Source organism: Camponotus floridanus, unplaced genomic scaffold, assembly GCF_003227725.1.
Source record: "Camponotus floridanus strain SB8 unplaced genomic scaffold, Cflo_v7.5 scaffold90, whole genome shotgun sequence".
NCBI classification, from domain to species: Eukaryota; Metazoa; Arthropoda; class Insecta; order Hymenoptera; family Formicidae; genus Camponotus; species Camponotus floridanus.
Window position 1 is genome coordinate 774,847 of NW_020229861.1, and position 22,091 is coordinate 796,937.

Below are 22,091 nucleotides of genomic sequence, written 5' to 3' on the forward strand. Positions count from 1 at the left end.
ACATGCGCGCGCACCTCTCTCATCCACTGTTCAATAAGAACATTAAATGAAATGTTTCTAATTGTAAATCAAACTTATCTCGATATTTCTATATGGTTTTCTTTTTTATATAGAAACAAGCAGCATAAGCCTGTTATACTTATTATTCCTTCAATTATTAATATTTTTGTTTATTTCTCTCATAGATATATATATATATATATATATATATATATATATATATGTATTATATTGGTAAATTACAAAGTTTATTCTGTTTATACAGTTATATTTCTTCTGCATTTATTTTCAGCATATACATTTTCCTTCTTTCTTTTTTATTTCTATGCTTAAATAAATATATACATATACATATATATATATATATATATTATATATAATTATTTTATTTATTTTTATTTAATCACATATAGTTGTTTCGAGAAATTTTAAATTATTAATTAAATAAATTATTAAATATTATAAACTAAAAAACACATATAATAATTACGAAAAGTATCGATAAATAATATTATTTTCTTGCACGAAAGATGTCTTTCTGCCTTTATTACGCATTATTATGCTAAGAGATATAAAGACTTCACATATATTTTTCTTCTCTTTTAGAGTTTAGAATAATTCTAAAATATTTTTAATTGAAGATATTTTGGCTACAATACAAACTATTCATAATAAAATGACTTTTCTTCATATCAAAATACTTATCTAGGATTTAAATTTGATAATTACTAAATTAATATTATATAACATAAATCATAAATATTACTAGATTAAAATCTGCTAATAATAATATTAAATAATATATTATCGATAATTATTATCGATAATTACTTTAATCTGATAATTATTTTGTTATAAAGGATTATTATAAAATAACAAATAATGATTTCATAAGCTCATTTCTCTTACAGCATTTAATCTATATCTTCTTTCTTTTAAGATCCGAATTGCAATAACAAACTGTTCATTAAAAAAATTGGTTTTTCTTTTCATGTCACATAAAGATATTCATGCTTAGATATTCGTTAAAGGAATAAATCTGACAATAATAATAACTAGAAACTCACATTATCGGATAGATTATAAATATTATCAGATTAAAATCTAACAATAATAATATTAAACAATTTAACATTAATAATAATTAATAATAATAATCTTAATCTGGTAATTACAATATTTTTAAATACAAAAGCTTAGTATAGAAGTATAATAAATCTTCAGCATGAATCATTCTAATAACAAATTTCCATCTCAAGCTAATTTCGATCTGACGAGCTCACTTCTCCTACGGCACTTGACCTGGATTTCCACTTTGAGATTCAAATTGCGCGCCGCAATAACAATCCGTACGCGACGCGACGTATCCAAGATGGCGTTGGGAGTCGCCGATTACGGCGCTTCCGTCGACGCGCACTCGATAGAGAACGCCGCTCCCGTTTCTCGACAAGCGGGGCGGGGCGGGGTGTCGCTGACGTCACGCTCGGCAATGTCCGCCGACACTCGACTGGCCCCCGATCATGCCCGAACGGGTCAATGTCTGAGGAGGAGACGTCGGAAAAATTCAATGGTCGGTGTGGTGTTACCGTGCTGCTGCTGCTGTTTCACGACAAGGCAGAAAGGCCATCGCTGATCGCATCGGAGCATCAATTCGAGATATCATCATTCGACACGTGATTCGAACGCGCGCCTTCGTTATTCCGCATCCGTACCGTCGCCCCTCGTCGCGATATATCCAGGGGGGCTGCTACGAGAACTGCCTTGCGTCGGTCTGTCCGGTGCCCGCGACCAGCGATAGTGAGACCGAGAGAGATAGAGATAGATAGAGAGAGAGAGAGAGAGAGAGAGAGAGAGATAGAAGGACAGTGAAGGCAATTGAACACGGGCGTTGAACGTGAGGACGAGATGAAAATACAGCAGCACGGAAATCTGTCAAACGTCAGTGACGCTGAATAGGTGAAGTGACCAGACTCCATAACGAGGAAGACAGTGAAAAGGAAAGAGAGAGAGAGAGAGAAAGAGAGACGGAGCGAGGCGAGCAAGAGAGAAGGTATCGAAGCGAAAGAGCGAGAGAGAGAGAGAGAAAGAGAGAGAGAGAGAGAGAGCGACGTTGGCGTAGAAATAAGTATCCGTAAATCCGTCTACGTAATACGTCGACGGCCGATGACGACGGAGAAATCCGAGGTGCGAAGAAGCGGTCACGTTATATAGAAATCGCGTCGTACGAACCATTCCGAAAACGTCAACCAGCCACTGCCACGACATTGGCACCCCTTGAGAGCGCTTTCCCTCTCCTCCTCTCCCCTTCTCTCCCCACCCCGCTCCGCCGCAGCTTATTGGCTGGCAGAACCGCGCTTCTCGGACCCGCTTGCGGTAACTGCTGCTGCATCGGGGAAGCTCTAGATCTCCGAGATCGCCGAGAGAGTGCGTCGAGAAGATAAAAAAAAAAAGAAGGAAGAGGGTGGGTGGTGCTCGACGACGGAGTGTCTCTTCCACGGAGAAGAGGTGCCGCTCGTGCGAATCGACCGGAGGAGACATCGTTTGTCGGCGGAGTCGCTGCGCGCGCGCGCGCGCTCCCTCTCGAGCAGAAGCGGAAAATTGTCTTCCGCTCAAGAGTGAAAAAATAAGCGGTGTCCCATCGAAAAGTAGTGGTGTTTCGCAGTGGTGCGTGCTTTCTCTCTCTTTCTCTCTTTCCTTTCTCTTCCGTTCCCTCCCCCCCTCTTGTGCGTCACCTCTCGTTCATTCCTTCTCCCTTCCCCCCCCCTCCTTCTCGCTTCCTCGTCTAATCGAGCGTCGTAGTCTAACGTGAAATAGAAAACTACGAAAACGGTAAAGAAAGCGAGAGAAAGAGAGAGAGAGAGAGAGAGAGAGAGAGAAAGGAAGAGAGAGATAAGTGAGCGCGCGTGAGCGCGCGCTCGCGTGCGATGTGATAATCGCGTGTGCAACTGTCATTGATGTGCGAAGTGGTATCGACGACAAAGAGAAGAAAGAAGAGGACGACGACGACAACTATCGCGGCTAACTTCAGACGGCGTCGAGGGGAAATTGGAAGAATTGCCGGAGTTACCGGCCGTTCTAACCTAGCACGACGAGCAGCGGAGGGAAGAAAAGCGCGACCCTTCTCAAGTAGTAGTGGTGGTGGTGGTGGTAGTGGTGGTGGTGGTGGTGAAGGCGCGGAGGTGGAGGCGGTCGAAACAGCCTCAGAATGAGCGGACGACCGAGAACCACCTCCTTCGCCGAGGGTAACAAGCCGCCTGCGAACCCGCCCCTCGGCGGCATGAAGATCAGCAGTAAGTACCATAACCTCTCACGTCTATGGGTCTGTTCTTTTTAGCTGCACTGCTGCATTAGTGCAATTAGTTAGAGTGAAAGAAAGTATGTTTGTCTCTTTCCAACTTACTGCACTAGTGCAGCAGTGCAACTAAAAAGAACAAATCCTATATGATCTCTTTTCTCTCTTTCTCTCTCTCTCTCTCTCTTTCTACTCCTATCTTTCCTGTCTGCTTAAATATGCAATGTAAAATTTTCTTTCCGGCTATAATATCTGTATTTTCCTTCCTGAAACTTGGTCTAGATGTGACGCATTTGGTGTTAAGTGCACTTAATAAACAGCTGAAGTGAGTCCTTTAATTGTTATAAATTTCTATTTCTGTCTACCTCTGCTGCCTGCTTAAATATCGATGTAAAGTTTTCTCCACAGCTGTTTTTTTTTAATTTTCTCCTTTTAAATTGAATGAGTATCTCGGTTTAAGTGTATTAAGATGCAATAGGGAAATTTTTTTTTCAATGTTTTTCTTCGTACGTCAGTTGCACATTTTCTGCATTTATTGTCTTTCCCTCTCTCGTTCATAGTGCAATGTGTGTGATTACGCATATATAAATATCTATCTTACTTGAAGTGCGGGAAATAAAAGTTGCAGAAAAAGTGTAGGTCACAGACTCTCTATATATTATATTAGACCGCTAACAACAGTACTAAAAGCGATGCAAGGGCAGCCATATCTAATTGGGCAGAATATATAGGTTGAGTAACACCAGGTATCCCACGAGTCATTGATATATTTCTTATTTTTGTAATTACATTTGATATTTTTCACTATTTGATTTTTATTTAAGACGCATTCACTATCTTGTCAAGAGATGCAGTATATGACCCATATATTCACCATATATATATATTAGGGTGAATTTTCACTTGACGTTCATTTTTAGCGTCAAAAGACATCATGTGATCAAAAAATGACGAATTGGTATCTTTATTTTTAGTCACGTGATGTTTTTTGACGCTAAAAAATGAGCGTCGAGCGTCAAGTGAAAACCCACCCTTAGAGTGATCTAGTATAATATATAGAGAAAGATATAGTGTAATTATTAGTGTGTCACAAAGTTTGAAAAAGGTGTCAAGAAAATATGCAGCTGAAAAGAACAGATCCTTCGTTATCTCTCTCCCACGCTCGCTATGTCTCATTTATTCCACCTTCCTCTCCATTTTTCTCTCTTTTTCCTCTTTCTTTTGGTCCATCCACCAAATGCAGAGCTGTGCGTCTGCGTGCGAGCGCCCATGAGTGCTCTCAGGAAGAGGAAGCGAAGTGGGACGAGATGGGAGGCGGTAGGGAATTTTTTTTTCGTGCGCAATACTCGAGATCCATCCTTGTAGTTTTCGATTTTGGCGGCTTACCGGGCTAATAACCTGGCTAATAACCTGGTGTTAATATTTTCTGCTGATGCCCTCGATGAGAGTGTCGTGAGTCCGTGTTGGGGAATCGATCTCATGAGCATAAGGGGGTGGAGTCGATTGTATTCCTTGACGTATCTCACAATGCTTTATCCATTCGATTTCCATGCTCTTCTGGTCAAAAGCGGTCAGAAGTGACAAGTGCAGTGCAAAAATACGAGAGTTGTGAAAGATTTTTTAGAGATCGTTATACATACTTTTTTATATAACGCATGTCCTATATTATTACAGAATGTTTTTCTTTTAGAATAGTCATATTTTTGCATTCTTTATTAAATATTTCGCATTAAAAAATTATTCTTCAATTTACCTGTTGTATATTGTAGAGGACATTAATCTGTATATGTTATTTATGTGCATTCAATGAAATTTCTTACGAAAATAATTATAAAGAAATTCTACACAAAATTATTGCATATTAAAAATTTTTTTTTAAATGAATTTTTTATGTATAGACAATAATTTACCTAAAATAGATGACGTGTGTAATGTCGAGACATATTGCAAATATGTATTGGCGCGCGCACATGTGTATGTGCGATTAATATAAAAGAGTAATATATGCGGAAAATTAATATCAAAAAATTTCTCGTGGCAGTATAATAAAGGAACAATTTTGTTTCGAAAATTTGTAGAGTTATATAAATTTATATTATAATAATTTATTTATAATAATAAATAATAAATATTAAATTATTTATAATAATAAATAATTAAATAATTTATATTATAAATTATATAATAATAAATAATTTATATTATAAATTATATAATAATAAATAATTTATATTATAATTTATATCAAAATTTATAATTTATATTATTAAATTTGTGTTTATAAATTATATAAAAAATATTGGAAATAATTTTATTTAACAAATACCATATAATTAATTATAAATTATACACGTAGAATTTGGTAGCTTTTTGCATTGACGTAATTTGATGATCATGACTATTATATATAGATATAACAATCTTATTATATGCATTATATGCATTATATTTTTAGCAAGCGTTTGATTTATGTACGTACTAATGCACGCGTTAATCCATACTGCATTACTGCATTCACTATGTGTAATGTGTGCTCCAATGCATTACACTAGGTATAAAGACTGCAATGCGTGCTAGCATGATTTCATTTAATTCTTGAAAAATATCAGATTCATAATGTCTTTATATTATTATTGACGTTTTACAAAAAAACAATGATATAAGTTTAAAAATATAAAATATTAAAATTAAAAATGCAGTATTAAAAAAACATTAAAGAAACATATTAAAATTGTAAAAATGAATTGACAACACAAATGTTTGTTAAAATAAGTTCTGATTAATGTTTTTAACTAGAATTTTATTTGACAGATAATAATAAAAAAAATGTAAATAATTAAAAATAGATTTCAACAAAAAAATGTGTAAGCATATGAAAGATATTAATATGAAACATTAAAATATATTAAAATTGTAAAAATGAATTGACATCACAAATATTTATTAAAATAAATTCTGATTAATATTTTTAACTCGAATTTTATTTGACAGATAATAATAAAAATAAAGAGTAAATAATTAAAAGTAGATTTCAACAAAAAAATGTGTAAGTATGAAAGATATTAATATGAAGCATTGAAATATATTAAAATTGTAAAAATGAATTGACATCACAAATGTTTATTAAAATAAATTCTGATTAAGGTTTTTTTTAATTCTAATTTTATTTGGAAGATGATAAATAAAAATAAATAAAGAGTAAATAATAATTAAAAATATATTTCAGCAAAAGATGTGTAACCATGAAAGATATTAATATAATAATAAAAACATCAGAATTTAATTTAAAAAATCTGTTTAACGAAAAATTGAATGTATCCATTGAAAAATAAAATGCAGACTATAGTTAAACGATCCTAATAATATGAAAGCAAATTTTTTCTCTAATTAATTATTTAATTGTTGTAGGCCTACAACCTGACTGTAGTCGTATCCTATCTTAAAAAGTCTAATAAATCTGTAATGAGTACTTGCTCACTAGCGAAGATGGTTTATATAACGGCACAGGATAAATCGTGTATCTCGCCGTATAATCCACATGCGTCGGACTGTGCAAGATAAACCGTTACCGCCTTGAACTTGCATAATGCTTGCATAATTTTCAATCGATATACTAGACTATACTATATGGAGTTAAATCTTATAGTTTAAAGAGAATAGATCTAACAATTAACATATATCTTGTTTAATTTATTAGACATCAAGATTTCTTGAATAATAATTTTCTGTAAAAATAAAATTCTTTATATTATTAACAATAATAATAAAAATAATTGTGATTTTCTTAACAAAGAAATTTGCAAGATTTATGTTTTTTTTTTTAACAATTTTTTTTACAATTTAATTTGTTTTTTATAAAAATAGTCTTGATTTTTTTTATAATGTTTTCATAACAATAATTTCAATTTTTTAAATAATTTTATATGAATTTTCTTTGAATATATGAAAAAATTTTAATCTTTTTAATAATGTGTTATAATAATTTCGATTTTCTAAAGATTTTCGAATATGTTTAATCACAAAATATTTACATTATTAAGATAACAATAAAGCATAATTAATTAATAGCATATTATAGATATGATACAAAAGCTTTTCTGTAGTATTGGAATTTTTATTTTTTTTTAATGTAACTTCTTTATTAATAAAGATAAAAATGTGTCACATTATAAAGTCTAATATATCAATTTAACAAATATTATAACATATTTTTATGATAATTACAAGAAGTCTCTCAAAGTTATTGTATGCTAGATCGCTCTTGTCAGAAAGTCGACATATTATAGGATTAGATAAACAGTTTATTTACTTTATCTGCACAACAGTCATGTAGGAAAAGAAATTCTTTTTATTAATCTAATAAAATAGTAATAACAGTAATAATATGCATAATAATATTTTTTTTTAATTTTTGTGAGTTTTGCATAAGGATAATAAAAAATATAATTGTTACACATTTAAAATGCTGTCGAATTGATTTATGTTCTAAAGAGGATATAACACACACGCGCACACGTGTGTGTGTGTGTGTGTGTGTGTGTGTGTGTGTATGTGTGTGTGTGTGTACGATTAAATATATGAAGCTGACGCAGCCATTTCGAAACAATCGAATGAACATAATTAAATACAAATTAACAATTTTCTGTTACTATTTATTTTATTTCCAAATTTTTATTTTACTCTTTTTTTATTTCATTTTATTATTTTATTTGATTATTTTATTTTATTTGTTTCGATTTATTTTATTTTGTTTTAATTCATTGAAATTTAACAAATAAATTAAAATTTATTTGTTTCAATTCACTAAAAATAATGATTATACCATCGTAATTTAAAACTATATAGTCATAGTAAAAGAGAATTAAAATAAATAAAACATTAATTTCTTTAATGTTATTTATATAATTAGTTACTTTATTCTTTAAAAAATTATTTCTCAGTTATCTTGCCATAAGGTGTGTGAAGTTAGCACCCCGACATGTAGTTCCAATAGTTCCGATATATAGTTAGAGTTCTAATTTCCTTTTAAAAAGCTTAAGAGTTCTTTGTTATTATAATAAAAAGAAAATATTCCATCGATTAACAGTTTCAAATTTAAATTTGAAAAATGGGATGCTAACTTATCATCAAAAATCGAGATCGAATAGTTCTAAATAGCTTAATTGCTTTATTTTGCACTATTTGGCACTAGAATTCCTGATACTTAAAAAAAAATCAGTCACCCAAAAAAAATAAAAAAAGTTTTTGAAAATTCAATTTTGATGTACAATAGTTCTGGCAAATTTTTAATGTTCCCTTATTTATTCCTAAAAGTTCTTGACAATTAAAAAAAAATTATATTTGAAAATAAAAATGTTACAGTCTCGTTGCGTAAATTTTCTAAGTATATAATCCTAATTACTAATTTTTAAGTATATAATTCTTATAGTCCTAATTACTCTCATTTTATCAGTATTATTTTAAAAAGAGTAGAGTAAAATCGAAAATAGAGCAAATAGTAATAAAAAAATTCCAAGAAAATGTGCCCTTATTTTTTTATATTTGAGAATTTTTCTTTTATTTTTTATTTTTGTTTTTTTTCCATACATGTTAACTTAAGTTGATAAAATAAAAATTGGACAATAAATTAGCAACAAAAAGAGGCACTAAATTTGTACACATGTTTTATTTGATTGCGCTAAAATGGCTGTTTAATGGATGTAATATAATTTATTATTCCGATAGATTATCTGCGAGATATTACCGCTTAAGAACATGTAGCAATGACAGTAAATGACAGTAGGCGTAAGTAGGCGACAATAATGATTCAGAATTCTACTTTAGCTTTCGTAAACCCGACTATTTAATAAGTTATTACATTACGTATAACAAGAATAAACTTAACTTACAAGTATTACTATTCAAAATTTTCTTTTGATTTTAAACCTAAAATAATAGGTTTTTCTTTTGATTTTAAACCTAATATAATAGGTTAGTTTTAAACCTAAAATAACCTTAAAATTTTCTTTTGATTTTAACCTAACCTAACAACAACAACAATAATAATAATTTTATAAAAATATAAAACAACTTAAAATTTTTCAAAAACCACTATTTATGTTTTTAAATTTAAAATGTGCTATATCCGAATATTTCTGTTAACATTTTTATTCTGATTATCATGGAAACTGGCAAAAATAAAATGCGAATTCATGAATTAAATATTACGCCAAGATATCGAGTTCTAATGATAATTAAATTAAATTAACTAACGTTAGGACTTCCGTGTTGTCAGCGAGAACGTGCTTCTGTCAAAAATAGTGGCACGAGTAACGCAATCGCGTCGCTATCTTTGGCGACTTGCGCACGTCCGTAACCTTCCGATGATATTAAAAATATGACCCGATCGGACAATATGTGCTCTAATGCTATATAGAATATAGCAGAATAATAAGTATCAATAATCAGAATTTGGAATCTGTCCATTAATGGTGACTGTATTTAAAGTTTTTTTTTTTATTTTCATTATTTGCTTCTTATGAGTTAACATGATAGAGAGACCACATTATTACACGTCATCGAAAAATATTTATACTTTATATTATCAAATATTATCACATATATAGGGTGGCCCCAAACGTTCCAGCCAGACTTTGAGATCTTATAGGAAATTTAATTCTGAACAAAAAATTTCCTATAAACATGGGTCGAAAAATGCTTCTTTAAGAAGTTATCGCTCAAAAACCTCTGATGAAGGAAGAGCAAAAGGTGAGAAGAAAATGAAATAAAAAGAAAATGAAACTAAATAAATTTTTTGAAAAAAACGATGAAAATAAAAAATAAAAATCTTTTTCTTTTATGAAAATAAAATAATTTTTTTTTCTTAACTAATATTTTAGTAATAGCACGTAATAGTAGAAAATGAATAAAGACGTTTTTCAAGAAATTTATTTAGTTTCATTTTCTTTTTATTTCATTTTCTTTTCACCTTTTGCTCTTCCTTTATCATTTTTGAGCGATAACTTCTTAAGGAAGCATTTTTCGACCCATGTTTATAGGAAACTTTTTGTTCAGAATTAAATTTCCTATAAGATCTCAAAGTCTGATTGGAACGTTTGGAGACACCCTGTATAAACATATAATAACTTTCTAAATATCTTGATGCTTCCTTTGAAAGTTGAAAATGGTTGACAAATTCTTTATTAATATAGATAACACTGTTGAAAAATGATACCTCATACACTACACAAATATGCTAGTAATGAGTTTATGTATTTATGTAATGAGTATATATATTTATGTAATATGAGTCATATTTATATGGAAAATTCTTCCCTTAGAATTGTCAACCAGTCCACATTTTTTATTTTATTGACTGATTGAATATCCTCTATCGATCTTCGGAAAGTAATATAAATTCCTTGCAACTATTTGTAAAGAAGATCGATTACATTTTTGATTACGTTCCAAGATTTAGATGTGCTTTCTATCATATTAATTATTTTTGGAAAAAAAGAATACACGTGTTTTAGTTTAATCTTTCTAACTTATTGAATGTAATGAACATTTTTTAGTATCATTCGATTTTATCATATTACTTTCAGCATTCAAAATATTTATAAAATATTTATTAAGGATTATAAAAAAAACTGACTCAAAAAATCACTCTTTTCGACTCGATTTTTAATCAGGAATAACGCTATTTGCTCCGTGGGCGCTTTTTTAGTTACACCCTGTATATATATATATATATATATATATATATATATATATATATATTTTTTTTATTTATTTATTTACTTATTTGTTTATTTATTAAATATGATATTCTATTTTAAATGACTCAGTGAAACATCTAGAAAATGATAATGATTTGCGAAAAGTTTCAACATAAATTAAACAATAAAAATAAGGTTTGAAGAGAGATCGTATAATCAAAACAATTTTTTGTTCCAAATAAAGATGCTTTTGAAATTTAAGAATTATCTTTATTTGTTTTAATAAAATTATACATTTATAAAATATATACATTTTTACACTATACATATATGCATATATTGAGAAATCGGAATTAAAGAAATAAAGATAACTTTCAAATCTCGAAAGTGTCTGAAAAAAACTGTACCGCCTATATTCAATATCTCTTACAAAATTTATTTTCCTATAAAGTATCGATTTTTTTTATATATTTCCTTGGAATTTAAAATTTAAAATGGGAAACTCTTATATTATTTCATGATACGTTAAAAATTATTAATAAATTATTACAATATTACACGTATTATTTAATTAAAATTATTATTTCTTTAATGCCACGATTATCTCAGTTATACTCATCTATGACAATGGGCTTTTATCATCTTCTTATTTGTTCAATCGTTCAATTATATGTCACACTAAAACGACCTCCGCCATAAATAAAGACCCGCCCGGACATATGATTGACTCTGAGTGAATCAGTGCATCCCTTTTTAATTTATTTTTTCAGGACAAAATATTTGTCACGCTTCCTGTTTGTACATGCGTTTTAATTTCCACATATTTATTTATTTATTTATTTCACGTAATTATTTTTTTCCAAATAAAAATTATATTAAAATAGTGCGTTTTATTGATTCATTCTATTAAATTATTTTAAATTCGCCGATGTAGTCGAAATTCCAACATTTGTTTCACGTATTCAAATTTTAAATTTTATCACAAAATAAATCGTAGATTGCTTATTGTTTGCGAATCTTTGAGACCTAACCTAACCTAACCAAACTTATGACGAACACAAGCGATAATCGTAAATCGCGTCTTAAACAAACATTCATCCCTCCTCCTCCTAGTTAACAAATGTTATTTCTCGCATCTTTTTTACTCGATGACAAACGAATATTCGCGACGATAGTACCGACCAATCCGACTTAAAAATAATCGCGAATTGATAGTTGACCGACCAATTACGTATTGATGCGGTTGCCAGGCGGAGCGCGGAGACGACCTCTTCGATTGCGCGAAGGATCGATTATCCTCGGGCAGCAGGCTATTTTGACCCGAATCAAGCTCATCCCTCATGGGTCGAAAAATGCAAGCGGTGATCTAAAAATGATCGTATTTGTATGCATCTTGATTTCTCAAAATCTTTGCCATTTTAATGAATTTTTCTCCAAGTGACCTTTGGTGTCTGTTCTTTTTAGCTGCACTGCTACACTAATGCAATAAGTTAGAAAGAGATAAACATACTTTCTTTCACTCTAACTAATTGCACTAGTGCAGCTAAAAAAAAAAACAGTCTCCTGATCTGAAATAATACTGCAATGATACTGTTTTTCTTGTTTTGTCTCTCTCTTTGAACTTTGAAGTCATAATTAAAATCAGTGAGTCTTGTGTTTAGAAAAATCATCGAAAATAGAAGAAATGTTATAAAAAAATTATTACACACAATTATATAATATTAACTTAGGAAATTATTTTCATTTGTACGCTACTGCGGAAATTTAAAAAGATATTACTAAGATACATTATAACTGCAAATTTATATCATATATTTATATTTTATGTATATAAAATTTATTATACATATTTTTCAAATTCTATCTTTACAATATTAAAAATAAACTTATAAGAGCGACCGAGTTCATAATGCCGGTTACTTCAAAGATACTCTCGGCTCTTTAATATCGATCACTGTATTAAATTCGAATGGAATATACAGGGTGGCCCCGAACATTCCAGCCAGACTTTGAGATCTTATAGGAAATTTAATTCTGAACAAAATTTCTTATAAACATGGGTCGAAAAATGTTTCCTTAAGAAGTTATCGCTCAAAAACCTCTGATGAAGGAAGAGCAAAAGGTGAAAAGAAAATGAAACTAAATAAATTTCTTGAAAAACGTCTTTATTCATTTTCTACTATTACGTGCTGTTACTAAAATATTAGTTTAAAAAAATTATTTTATTTTCATAAAAGAAAAAGATTTTTATTTTTTATTTTTATCGTTTTTTTCAAGAAATTTATTTAGTTTTATTTTCTTTTTATTTCATTTTCTTTTCACCTTTTGCTCTTCTTTCATCAGAGGTTTTTGAGTGATAACTTCTTAAGGAAGCATTTTTCGACACATGTTTATAGGAAAATTTTTGTTCAGAATTAAATTTTCTATAAGATCTCAAAGTCTGGCTGGAACGTTCGGGGCCACTCTGTATATGATGCAAGTCAAGCTTTTGATACTCATTAGAGCGAATCTCAAGATATAATAGCCTGATGATTTCATTCAAATGATTTTTATTTCTTCTTGATTTCTCTTCAATTAGGGCAGACTCGTTTGAAAATTTGTCAAAAAATAATATTGCTATTAAGATAAAGAAGAATGAAATTTTTCCAATTAACATATTATTTTTATATCACGCTTTTAATAAAAGCAGATGAATCCGTAATATAAAAAATCTTGTAAAGTTAGTATTTTAAAGTTGTGTAGTTTAATAAAAGTATTTTCTTAATAAATATTTTATAAGTATTAATAAATATTTCTTAATAAATATTTGAAGCATTTCTATCAAGTATAAAAATAGAATATCTTAATATTTATTTTACTTTTCATTTATTTTATTAAATATTTATTACTATATTTTTTATTTATTTTATGTAATATTTATTTTTATCTTTTATAAATTCAAATATCAACATTACTTATTAATTATTTTTTATTACTTTTTTATTACTTTATTATTACTTTACAAATGTGTGTGAGATATGCTTGTAATAATAAGATAATAATGTATTGTATAATATAATACAGTCAAACCTGGTTAAGTGGGACCTGGATAAGAGGAAAATCTCTATTACTGAGACTATTTCTGAGGTCCCAACATTTTTGCATCAAAAAACCTCTGTAGAAATGCCCGACCCTTGGTCCGACCTCTTTAACTGAGACTGATATTTAGCAATTCATAGCAATAATTATCTCTATAACTGAGACGACCCCATAGAAAACTTCTGTAACTGAGATTATTATCGTTTTTACATTGCAACGTTGTGTATGGCGTTATCGAAAATGACAGATGAATCCGTAATATAAAAAATCTTGTAAATAAAGTTAGTATTTTAAAATTGTATATTTTAATAAAAGTATTTTCTTAATAAATATTTTATAAGTATTAATAAATATTTTCTTAATAAATATTTGAAACATTTGTATCAAATATAAAAATAGAATATCTTAATATTTTTTTTACTTTTTATTTATTTTATTAAATATTTATTACTATATTATTTTTTAAATAAAATATTTTTACAATGCATTACATTGTACATTTTTTCACATGTGTAATGACATAGTGCTTATTTGCCTAATAAAGTTTATTTGAATACTTAATTTATGTACGTATTTTTATTTGATAATTACCGCTATAAGTGAAACATACGTGTTTTGAACCTGGATAATTGAGAAATTGGGTAAGTGAGATACCTCTTTAAGTGAAATCAAATGAGTTGTCCCTTGCGATCTCACTTAACCAGGTTTGACTGTATTATGTTGGATGAATGTTATATAAAAAATAAAGAAAAAATAAAGAATAAAAGAGGAAAATTGAGACAAGAATTAAAAGTATACAGTTATATAAAGAATACAGTCAAATTAAAGAAAACGAATATAAAAATATTGGAATTCATATATATTTTATCTCAAATATTGTTATCTCCATGCATAATAATATAACGTTTTTACTAGGAGTGTGCAAACGAAAAGAAGTGCATTCCTGTGTACAAACAATGTGTAATCGGAATCATGAAAAAAATAAATTATTTCTAATATTGGAAGGCTAGCTTCACGCGACTTGCATAATATACTTTTATATTTTTTATATAAACAATCCTTTTTTAACTAGCGTTGTAAATCTCTGCTTTATGAACGCTTATCTTTAAAAACATCTTTAAAAACAACTTTATGATACATAATGAAATTGCATTTATATACAACTTTTACCGCTTACTATGAAAAAATTACAGAGATATATGATGGATATTCAAATAACGAATTATTATATTGCACTTTTGATTATATTATAATTTTTTTCTGACTCGTATGTCTACATAAATTTGTGTGTATTGGTATATTTTTTTATATGCTTTTCTGTAGTTTTTTACATAATTAAAAGAAATTTAAATATATAATATTTAATTATAAATTATAAATTAACCATAAATTAATATTTAATTATAAATTAATTAAAAGAAGCTATTTTTGTGTTTCTTATCTTCACAAATGTAATAAAATATTAATTTTTATAATATTTAATATTTAAATATTTTATAATTTTTATTTATTTTCTTCCAAAGCCATTTTATAAATCTACATTTAAAGATAAATGAAAGATTATGAATTCACAATGAAAAATTCACTGAATGACTGTACACATATAGATATATAGTACATAACTTTTTATAAATATCTATTCAACACGATTTAAAAATTATTAATTTAATTATTAACTATTTTTGAAAATTTAAAATTAAATTTAATCTACAACATTGATGACGTAGTCAGTAGATGGTCAGTTTCCTGATCGCATGCCAACGAATACATTTTAGCTAGAATTATATTCTTCACTTTAAAAAAAGAAATCAATTTTCTATCTTTTTTACTTTTCCTCCTTTCATTTTTCTCACTTACTTGAAATTTTTAATGCAGAAATTGTTATCTACTTAAATGTTTTGTACATAAGTATGTATTCTGTAATTTTTTCTAAAATTATTTTAATGAGATTATTATTAAAACAAGATTACACATCAATTTATTCAAAAATTACATTTATGCACAAATAATCTAATTGAATAAATTTTCCATTATGCGACACAAAATAAGTCATAAAGTGAATTGCAATGACAAACGCTGCTTTGTGTAATCAAAAACCACATCAATGTCATCGTTTTATCAGATGGACATTTCAGGGAAAAAAAAGAGATAGAGAAATTCTTTGTAATTCATATTTTTTCTACTGTCTTGATGTCCAGATTAGAACTGATCACACTGAGATGCATTAAAATGCAGTAACGAAAGTTTTGCATGCACGATTCGTTTTAGATAATTTTATCGTGATGTATGTTTTGCAGATTAAATTCTTCTAAAATTTCCGAATAAATCTATATGAATCTATATGAATCTAAAATTAGATTAATCAAAATAATTTTGTCTAAATTAGTACTTTAAAAAAATCAATAAATTTGAATATAGCTTTCCAATTATTGTGAATAGTATCCTTAAATTCATGAAAATACCAAGATAGATTTGTTTTGCATCTAATCTTTAAGTTTTAGCCCGAAATTGAAATTAAAATTAAACAGTATTTGAAAAATTAAGAGACACACTAGTTTTACGACAATTATATTCGACCTTCTTCATCAACCGAATCTTTGTTCCAGTGAAAACAACATCGCTCGAAAGTTGCACTTGATCTTAGAATTCGTGGAAATGCTGACAAAGTGTTATAGAAGTATAAAAGATGTGTCTTTATCGTTGGTTCTGTTGATGCAATATCACAATCAATCTTTGGGCCAAGATAAAAATAAGGCCTAGACTTTGTATAAGACTTCATCTCACTCACTACAAAGCTTTCGATCCGCTAAAATTATATTTGTGCATATCTTTTCAAATATTTTAGTTGGAAATTAGAATTAAAAATAAAAAATAGAATGGTGTTGTTTTAATATATTTTATTGTTTTTTAATTGATTTCTTACCAAAAATAATGATATCGAAAAATTGTAAATCATGAAAATAAATACATAAATATAATTATTGCGGGAAAATTGTATCTCACCAATCACTTTGATTTTCATATATACAGGGTGGCCCCGAACGTTCCAGCCAACTTTGAGATCTTATAGGAAATTTAATTCTGAACAAAAAATTTCCTATAAACATGGGTCGAAAAATGCTTCCTTAAAAAATTATCGCTCAAAAACCTCTGATGAAGGAAGAGCAAAAGGTGAAAAGAAAATAAAATAAAAAGAAAATGAAAGTATATAATAAATTTCTTGAAAAAAAACGATAAAAATAAAAAATAAAATCTTTTTTTTTTTTTTTATGAAAATAAAATAATTTTTTGTTTTTAACTAATATTTTAGTAATAGTACGTAATAGTGGAAAATGAATAAAGACGTTTTTCAAGAAAAACGAAAGGAATGAAAGAATTTATTTAATTTCATTTTCTTTTTATTTTATTTTCTTTTCACCTTTTGCTCTTTCTTCATCAGAAGTTTTTGAGCGATAACTTCTTAAAGAAGCATTTTTCGACCCATGTTTATAGGAAATTCTTTGTTCAGAATTAAATTTCCTATAAGATCTCAAAGTCTGGCTGGAACGTTCGGGGCCATCCTGTATAAATATATATATTTCTGCCAGGTCTCTTAAACAGTGTTTGACGTGTGACTACAAATTTTTGAATGCAAAAGGAAGCTTGTATTATATTGTTTTACTTTATTACAAAATATGTACATTTGTAAATATGTACGTATAGATGAGAAAGTGGTTCTATCTCCTTTCATCCTGTTTTCTTCTCTTTTCACTTTCATCTCTGCACTCTGCTTTTCAAGAAAAATTCTAATCTAACCCAAGCTAATTTTTGTTTCTTAAATTAAACTTAGATTTTGTTTAGATTAGAATTTTTTCGAAATTTTTCCAAGCAAATAATATGCATTAAAATAAAACAATAAAATACATCATTTTCTGTATAAGTTAAAAGTATTTATTTTCCTTTACGTATAATCTTCGTATAATCGTACGTATAACGTATAATCTTCTACGTATAATTTGGGATATTATAAAAACCTCGATAAAAACTCATATGAAACTATACATTTAAAACATTCGAAAATACTAACATTTTTTTAATATGATGTCACGATCAAAGTTATTATAGAATTAAATAATCGAATTATTTAAATTTAAAATATATATTATTTCAACTTCAAAAAGTATAGAATATTTTAATATATTTCAGAAATCTTAGAAGAATCCATGATTCAAAGTGCACATGACTCACTGATAATTATATGCACTATATTATAGTGCATGACTATGATATACGTGAAAATCGAAGTGATCGATGAGGTGTAATCTTTTTGCAACATAATGATTAAATTTAATATATGATTGTTTTATTTGATTATTTGTATATATGTATTTTAATTTGTGGAATCCACAAAATACAATATACATATTTTCAGATAAAGAATTTCTAAATGTATGTAATACAATAAAAGTAATAAACTTAATTAAAAGTAAAAATATTCATTTAAAAAAAAACTTGAAATCAAGTTTTCATATTTATTTTCTGACTTTTAATCAATAGAACCAACGATAAAGTTATAACATTTCAAAATAACGTTTTAATTCGAATTTTGTTACTTCTTTTATTTTTCTTTGAAAAAGTAATTATTTAAAAGTAATTATATTGCTTTTTTTAATGTTTTTAATATCTTTAGTGTAATTTAATAGATTAATGATCGTACATGACGTGTTATCTCTCGCACGAAAGTCTTTTTTTATATACTACTAGCAAAAAATACATAATTATACTTAAAAATACATAATTATTCTTATAAAAAACATATCATAAACATATGAAAAGTATGCAAGTATATATCTATATTTATTGTTAAAAAATACTTGCAATGCAATCGTGGAAATTACATTTGTCCGAAACGGACATTTGTTAAAATAAAATTTTTAGATGATTTGAAGTTTTAAATCGTAATATTTTTGTTCATATACTTAGAACAAAGATAAAAATATATACTTTCGTTATGTAAAACGAATACAAGCTATCTAACCTAGTGAATTAGATTAGTTCAGCCGTTTACTGAAATCCGATAATCTAAAGATACTTTTAACTAATGACTCGCGTATAAATCTGTTTATCATGCAAGATACTACTTTTGATTTTAAATTTTGCTCTATGACATTTTTTATGAAAATTATGACATCTATACCATGTACTATGCAATTCTTATCATTCGTTGTGAGAAAAATATTATAAAGAAATTGAAATAGTATATGATTTGTGTGAAATGTCCACGCGTCCAATGTTTTCAAACATATTATTATAATATTGTCGATGAAATTGATATTTGGCACTTTAATATATATATATATATATATATATATATATATATATATATATATATGTTATATTCTTAAATATATCTTATTTTCAATACTACTAATAATAATTGAAAAAAAAATTTTTTTAATAAAAATATAATTATGTAAGTTATTTTTCTGTAATAATGCATAATATGAAATATTTATTTTGATTATTGCATAAGCTTTGCAAAACAGTTTTAAAATATGGCTCATGAATAACCTAACATCCGCTAATATGAAGTTGAGCATAAAAAGTTTCTAAACTGTATATAAAATAAAATTGAAGAAACAGACTTATTTGTGATAATTACATCCACACAGAGAACACAAATATATTTTGAAAAAATAATATTACGATTATTATTAATGAAAAATTATATTTGGACAAAAAAATTTAAAGATTATATAGAATAGAAAATTATATAGAATAAATAATTCCATAAGTATTATAGTCGTTTTATATATATTTTAGTCATTATTGTTAATTGAAAATAATATCATATATACAGGGTGAGTCATTTTAAATGACGGACTAAAATTTCTCGAAAACTATAGGAGATACAGAAAAATGTTTCAAACAAAAATTATAGGGTGTGAAGGGGGACATAAGATGGTAGCATTGGTTTGACCTTGGAAAGTCATTTGAAGGTCACATAAAAGTCACCTTCAATTTCTTAAATTGAACCCACTATTTTTCATTACATATTCTTGTAGCTTATCTCGAGAGCTTTCCAAAACACTACAGACAAATGTTTTTTCATTAAATACTTTTTGAGTTATAAGGCTTCAAAGTTTGCAGTACTTCGATATAAAATGCAAAATATCTCGTAAAATATTTAGTTTTTGGTAGTCTTACCCTAATACTTTTATGCACAGGATAATGAGACAAAACTATTGGTGCAAAGAAAACGCATGATTGTTTATGATAAAAAATGTGTAATTTGCAATGCACTTTTTGTTATAAACAATCATGCGTTTTCTTTGCACCAATAGTTTTGTCTCATTATCCTGTGCATAAAAGTATTAGGGTAAGACTACCGAAAACTAAATATTTTACGAGATATTTTGCATTTTATATCGAAGTACTGCAAACTTTGAAGCCTTATAACTCTAAAAGTATTTAATGAAAAAACATTTGTCTGTAGTGTTTTGGAAAGCTCTCGAGATAAGCTACAAGAATATGTAATGAAAAATAGTGGGTTCAATTTAAGAAATTGAAGGTGACTTTTATGTGACCTTCAAATGACTTTCCAAGGTCAAACCAATGCTACCATCTTATGTCCCCCTTCAAATCCTACAATTTTTGTTTGAAACATTTTTCTGTATCTCCTATAGTTTTCGAGAAATTTTAGTCCGTCACTTAAAATGACTCACCCTGTATATAGAAAATACACATGACAGAAAATAAACTTGAACAATATATATTCTTGAAAAAGCACATCATAATGTGTTCTTCAGATCTATTTGAAAAGGTAAAAATAATCCCACCTCCGCGAGAAAGATACACGTTCGCGATTAGTTACATCAATATATTCTTAGCTGACTAATATGTTGTTAATATTATATTTTTAGCTAATACAAGTGTGTGTATATGTGTGTGTGTGCATGTTTACACACACACACACACACACACACACACATATATATATATATATATACCCATATATATATGTATGCATGTATATAAATTTATCATTCATTATTTATATCATCAAAACGAGCCAAAAGGTAATTGTATCCGAATTTACGAAATGCAACAGTGATGTATTCTATAATCAGTTATTTCTTCTGAATAGACTAACATTTTACCAATCTTAATTGCGAGCCGAGAGTAGAATCGAATGTTGGTCGTATTCTTTTTTATTTGCAACTTAATAATTAATTTGCAAATAAAATTTATTAATATATTTAATTTCAACAATACTCGTCTGATAAATTAACGTTATCTTCCTCAAATTAAAAAAACATTTATGCTTATTTCAATATTTCAAATTTTTCAATTAATTGAAGTGTCAATCAGTGTTTTTTCTCCAATCCGACAAACAACATTATCACGCATCATTTTCCTTTCTTTATATTTTTTTCTAAGAATTTCTTAAAAATTTGGCATTATTTTTCCACTTTTTCGAAACATTTCTTGACCTTGTTTTCGATATACATATATATATATATATATATATATATATATATATATAAATGATACATACTTTAAAAAACAATTATGAAAGTGTTTTATTAAATACTTATTACTTAATTATATGTTATATGTTATCTATAACATACTTCTATTAAATACTTCTATTAAATAATCATTATATTGTATTTAATTATACATATATATATATATATATATATGTATATATGTATAATTAAATACAATAATTAATAATACATTAAATACAATAAATTAACATATGTATGTGTAATAGTTACATGTATATGTGTGTGTGTGTGTATATATGTATTATTACATTATATATATGTAATTATTATATTACATAATATTATATTTTATAGTGTACATTGTATTTGTAATATATATCAATTGAAAGTTTCTCATGATTAGATTATCCTTTGAAAGTGGATAATATTGCATCTAATAACGATGAATGCTCGAGTTGCGTAATCATTCTTATGTGTGCATCATATTATGATATCACATAAATAATATTTAAATTGCATGCTCTTTTATTA

The 22,091-nt window shown here is 27.7% G+C and overlaps 1 protein-coding gene across 2 annotated transcripts in view; it reads left to right on the forward strand.

Moving 5' to 3' along the window:
- Window positions 1–1,509: 1,509 nt before the first annotated feature.
- The window catches only part of LOC105258655 (glycogen synthase kinase-3 beta), a 59,088-nt gene continuing 38,506 nt past the window's right edge, over window positions 1,510–22,091 (forward strand). For both annotated transcript variants that reach the window (XM_020029810.2, XM_011270073.3), the window contains exon 1: window positions 1,510–3,290. In XM_020029810.2, the coding sequence (XP_019885369.1) occupies window positions 3,206–3,290 (85 nt within the window). In that variant the 5' untranslated portion in view covers window positions 1,510–3,205. The remainder of the gene's footprint in view (window positions 3,291–22,091) is intronic.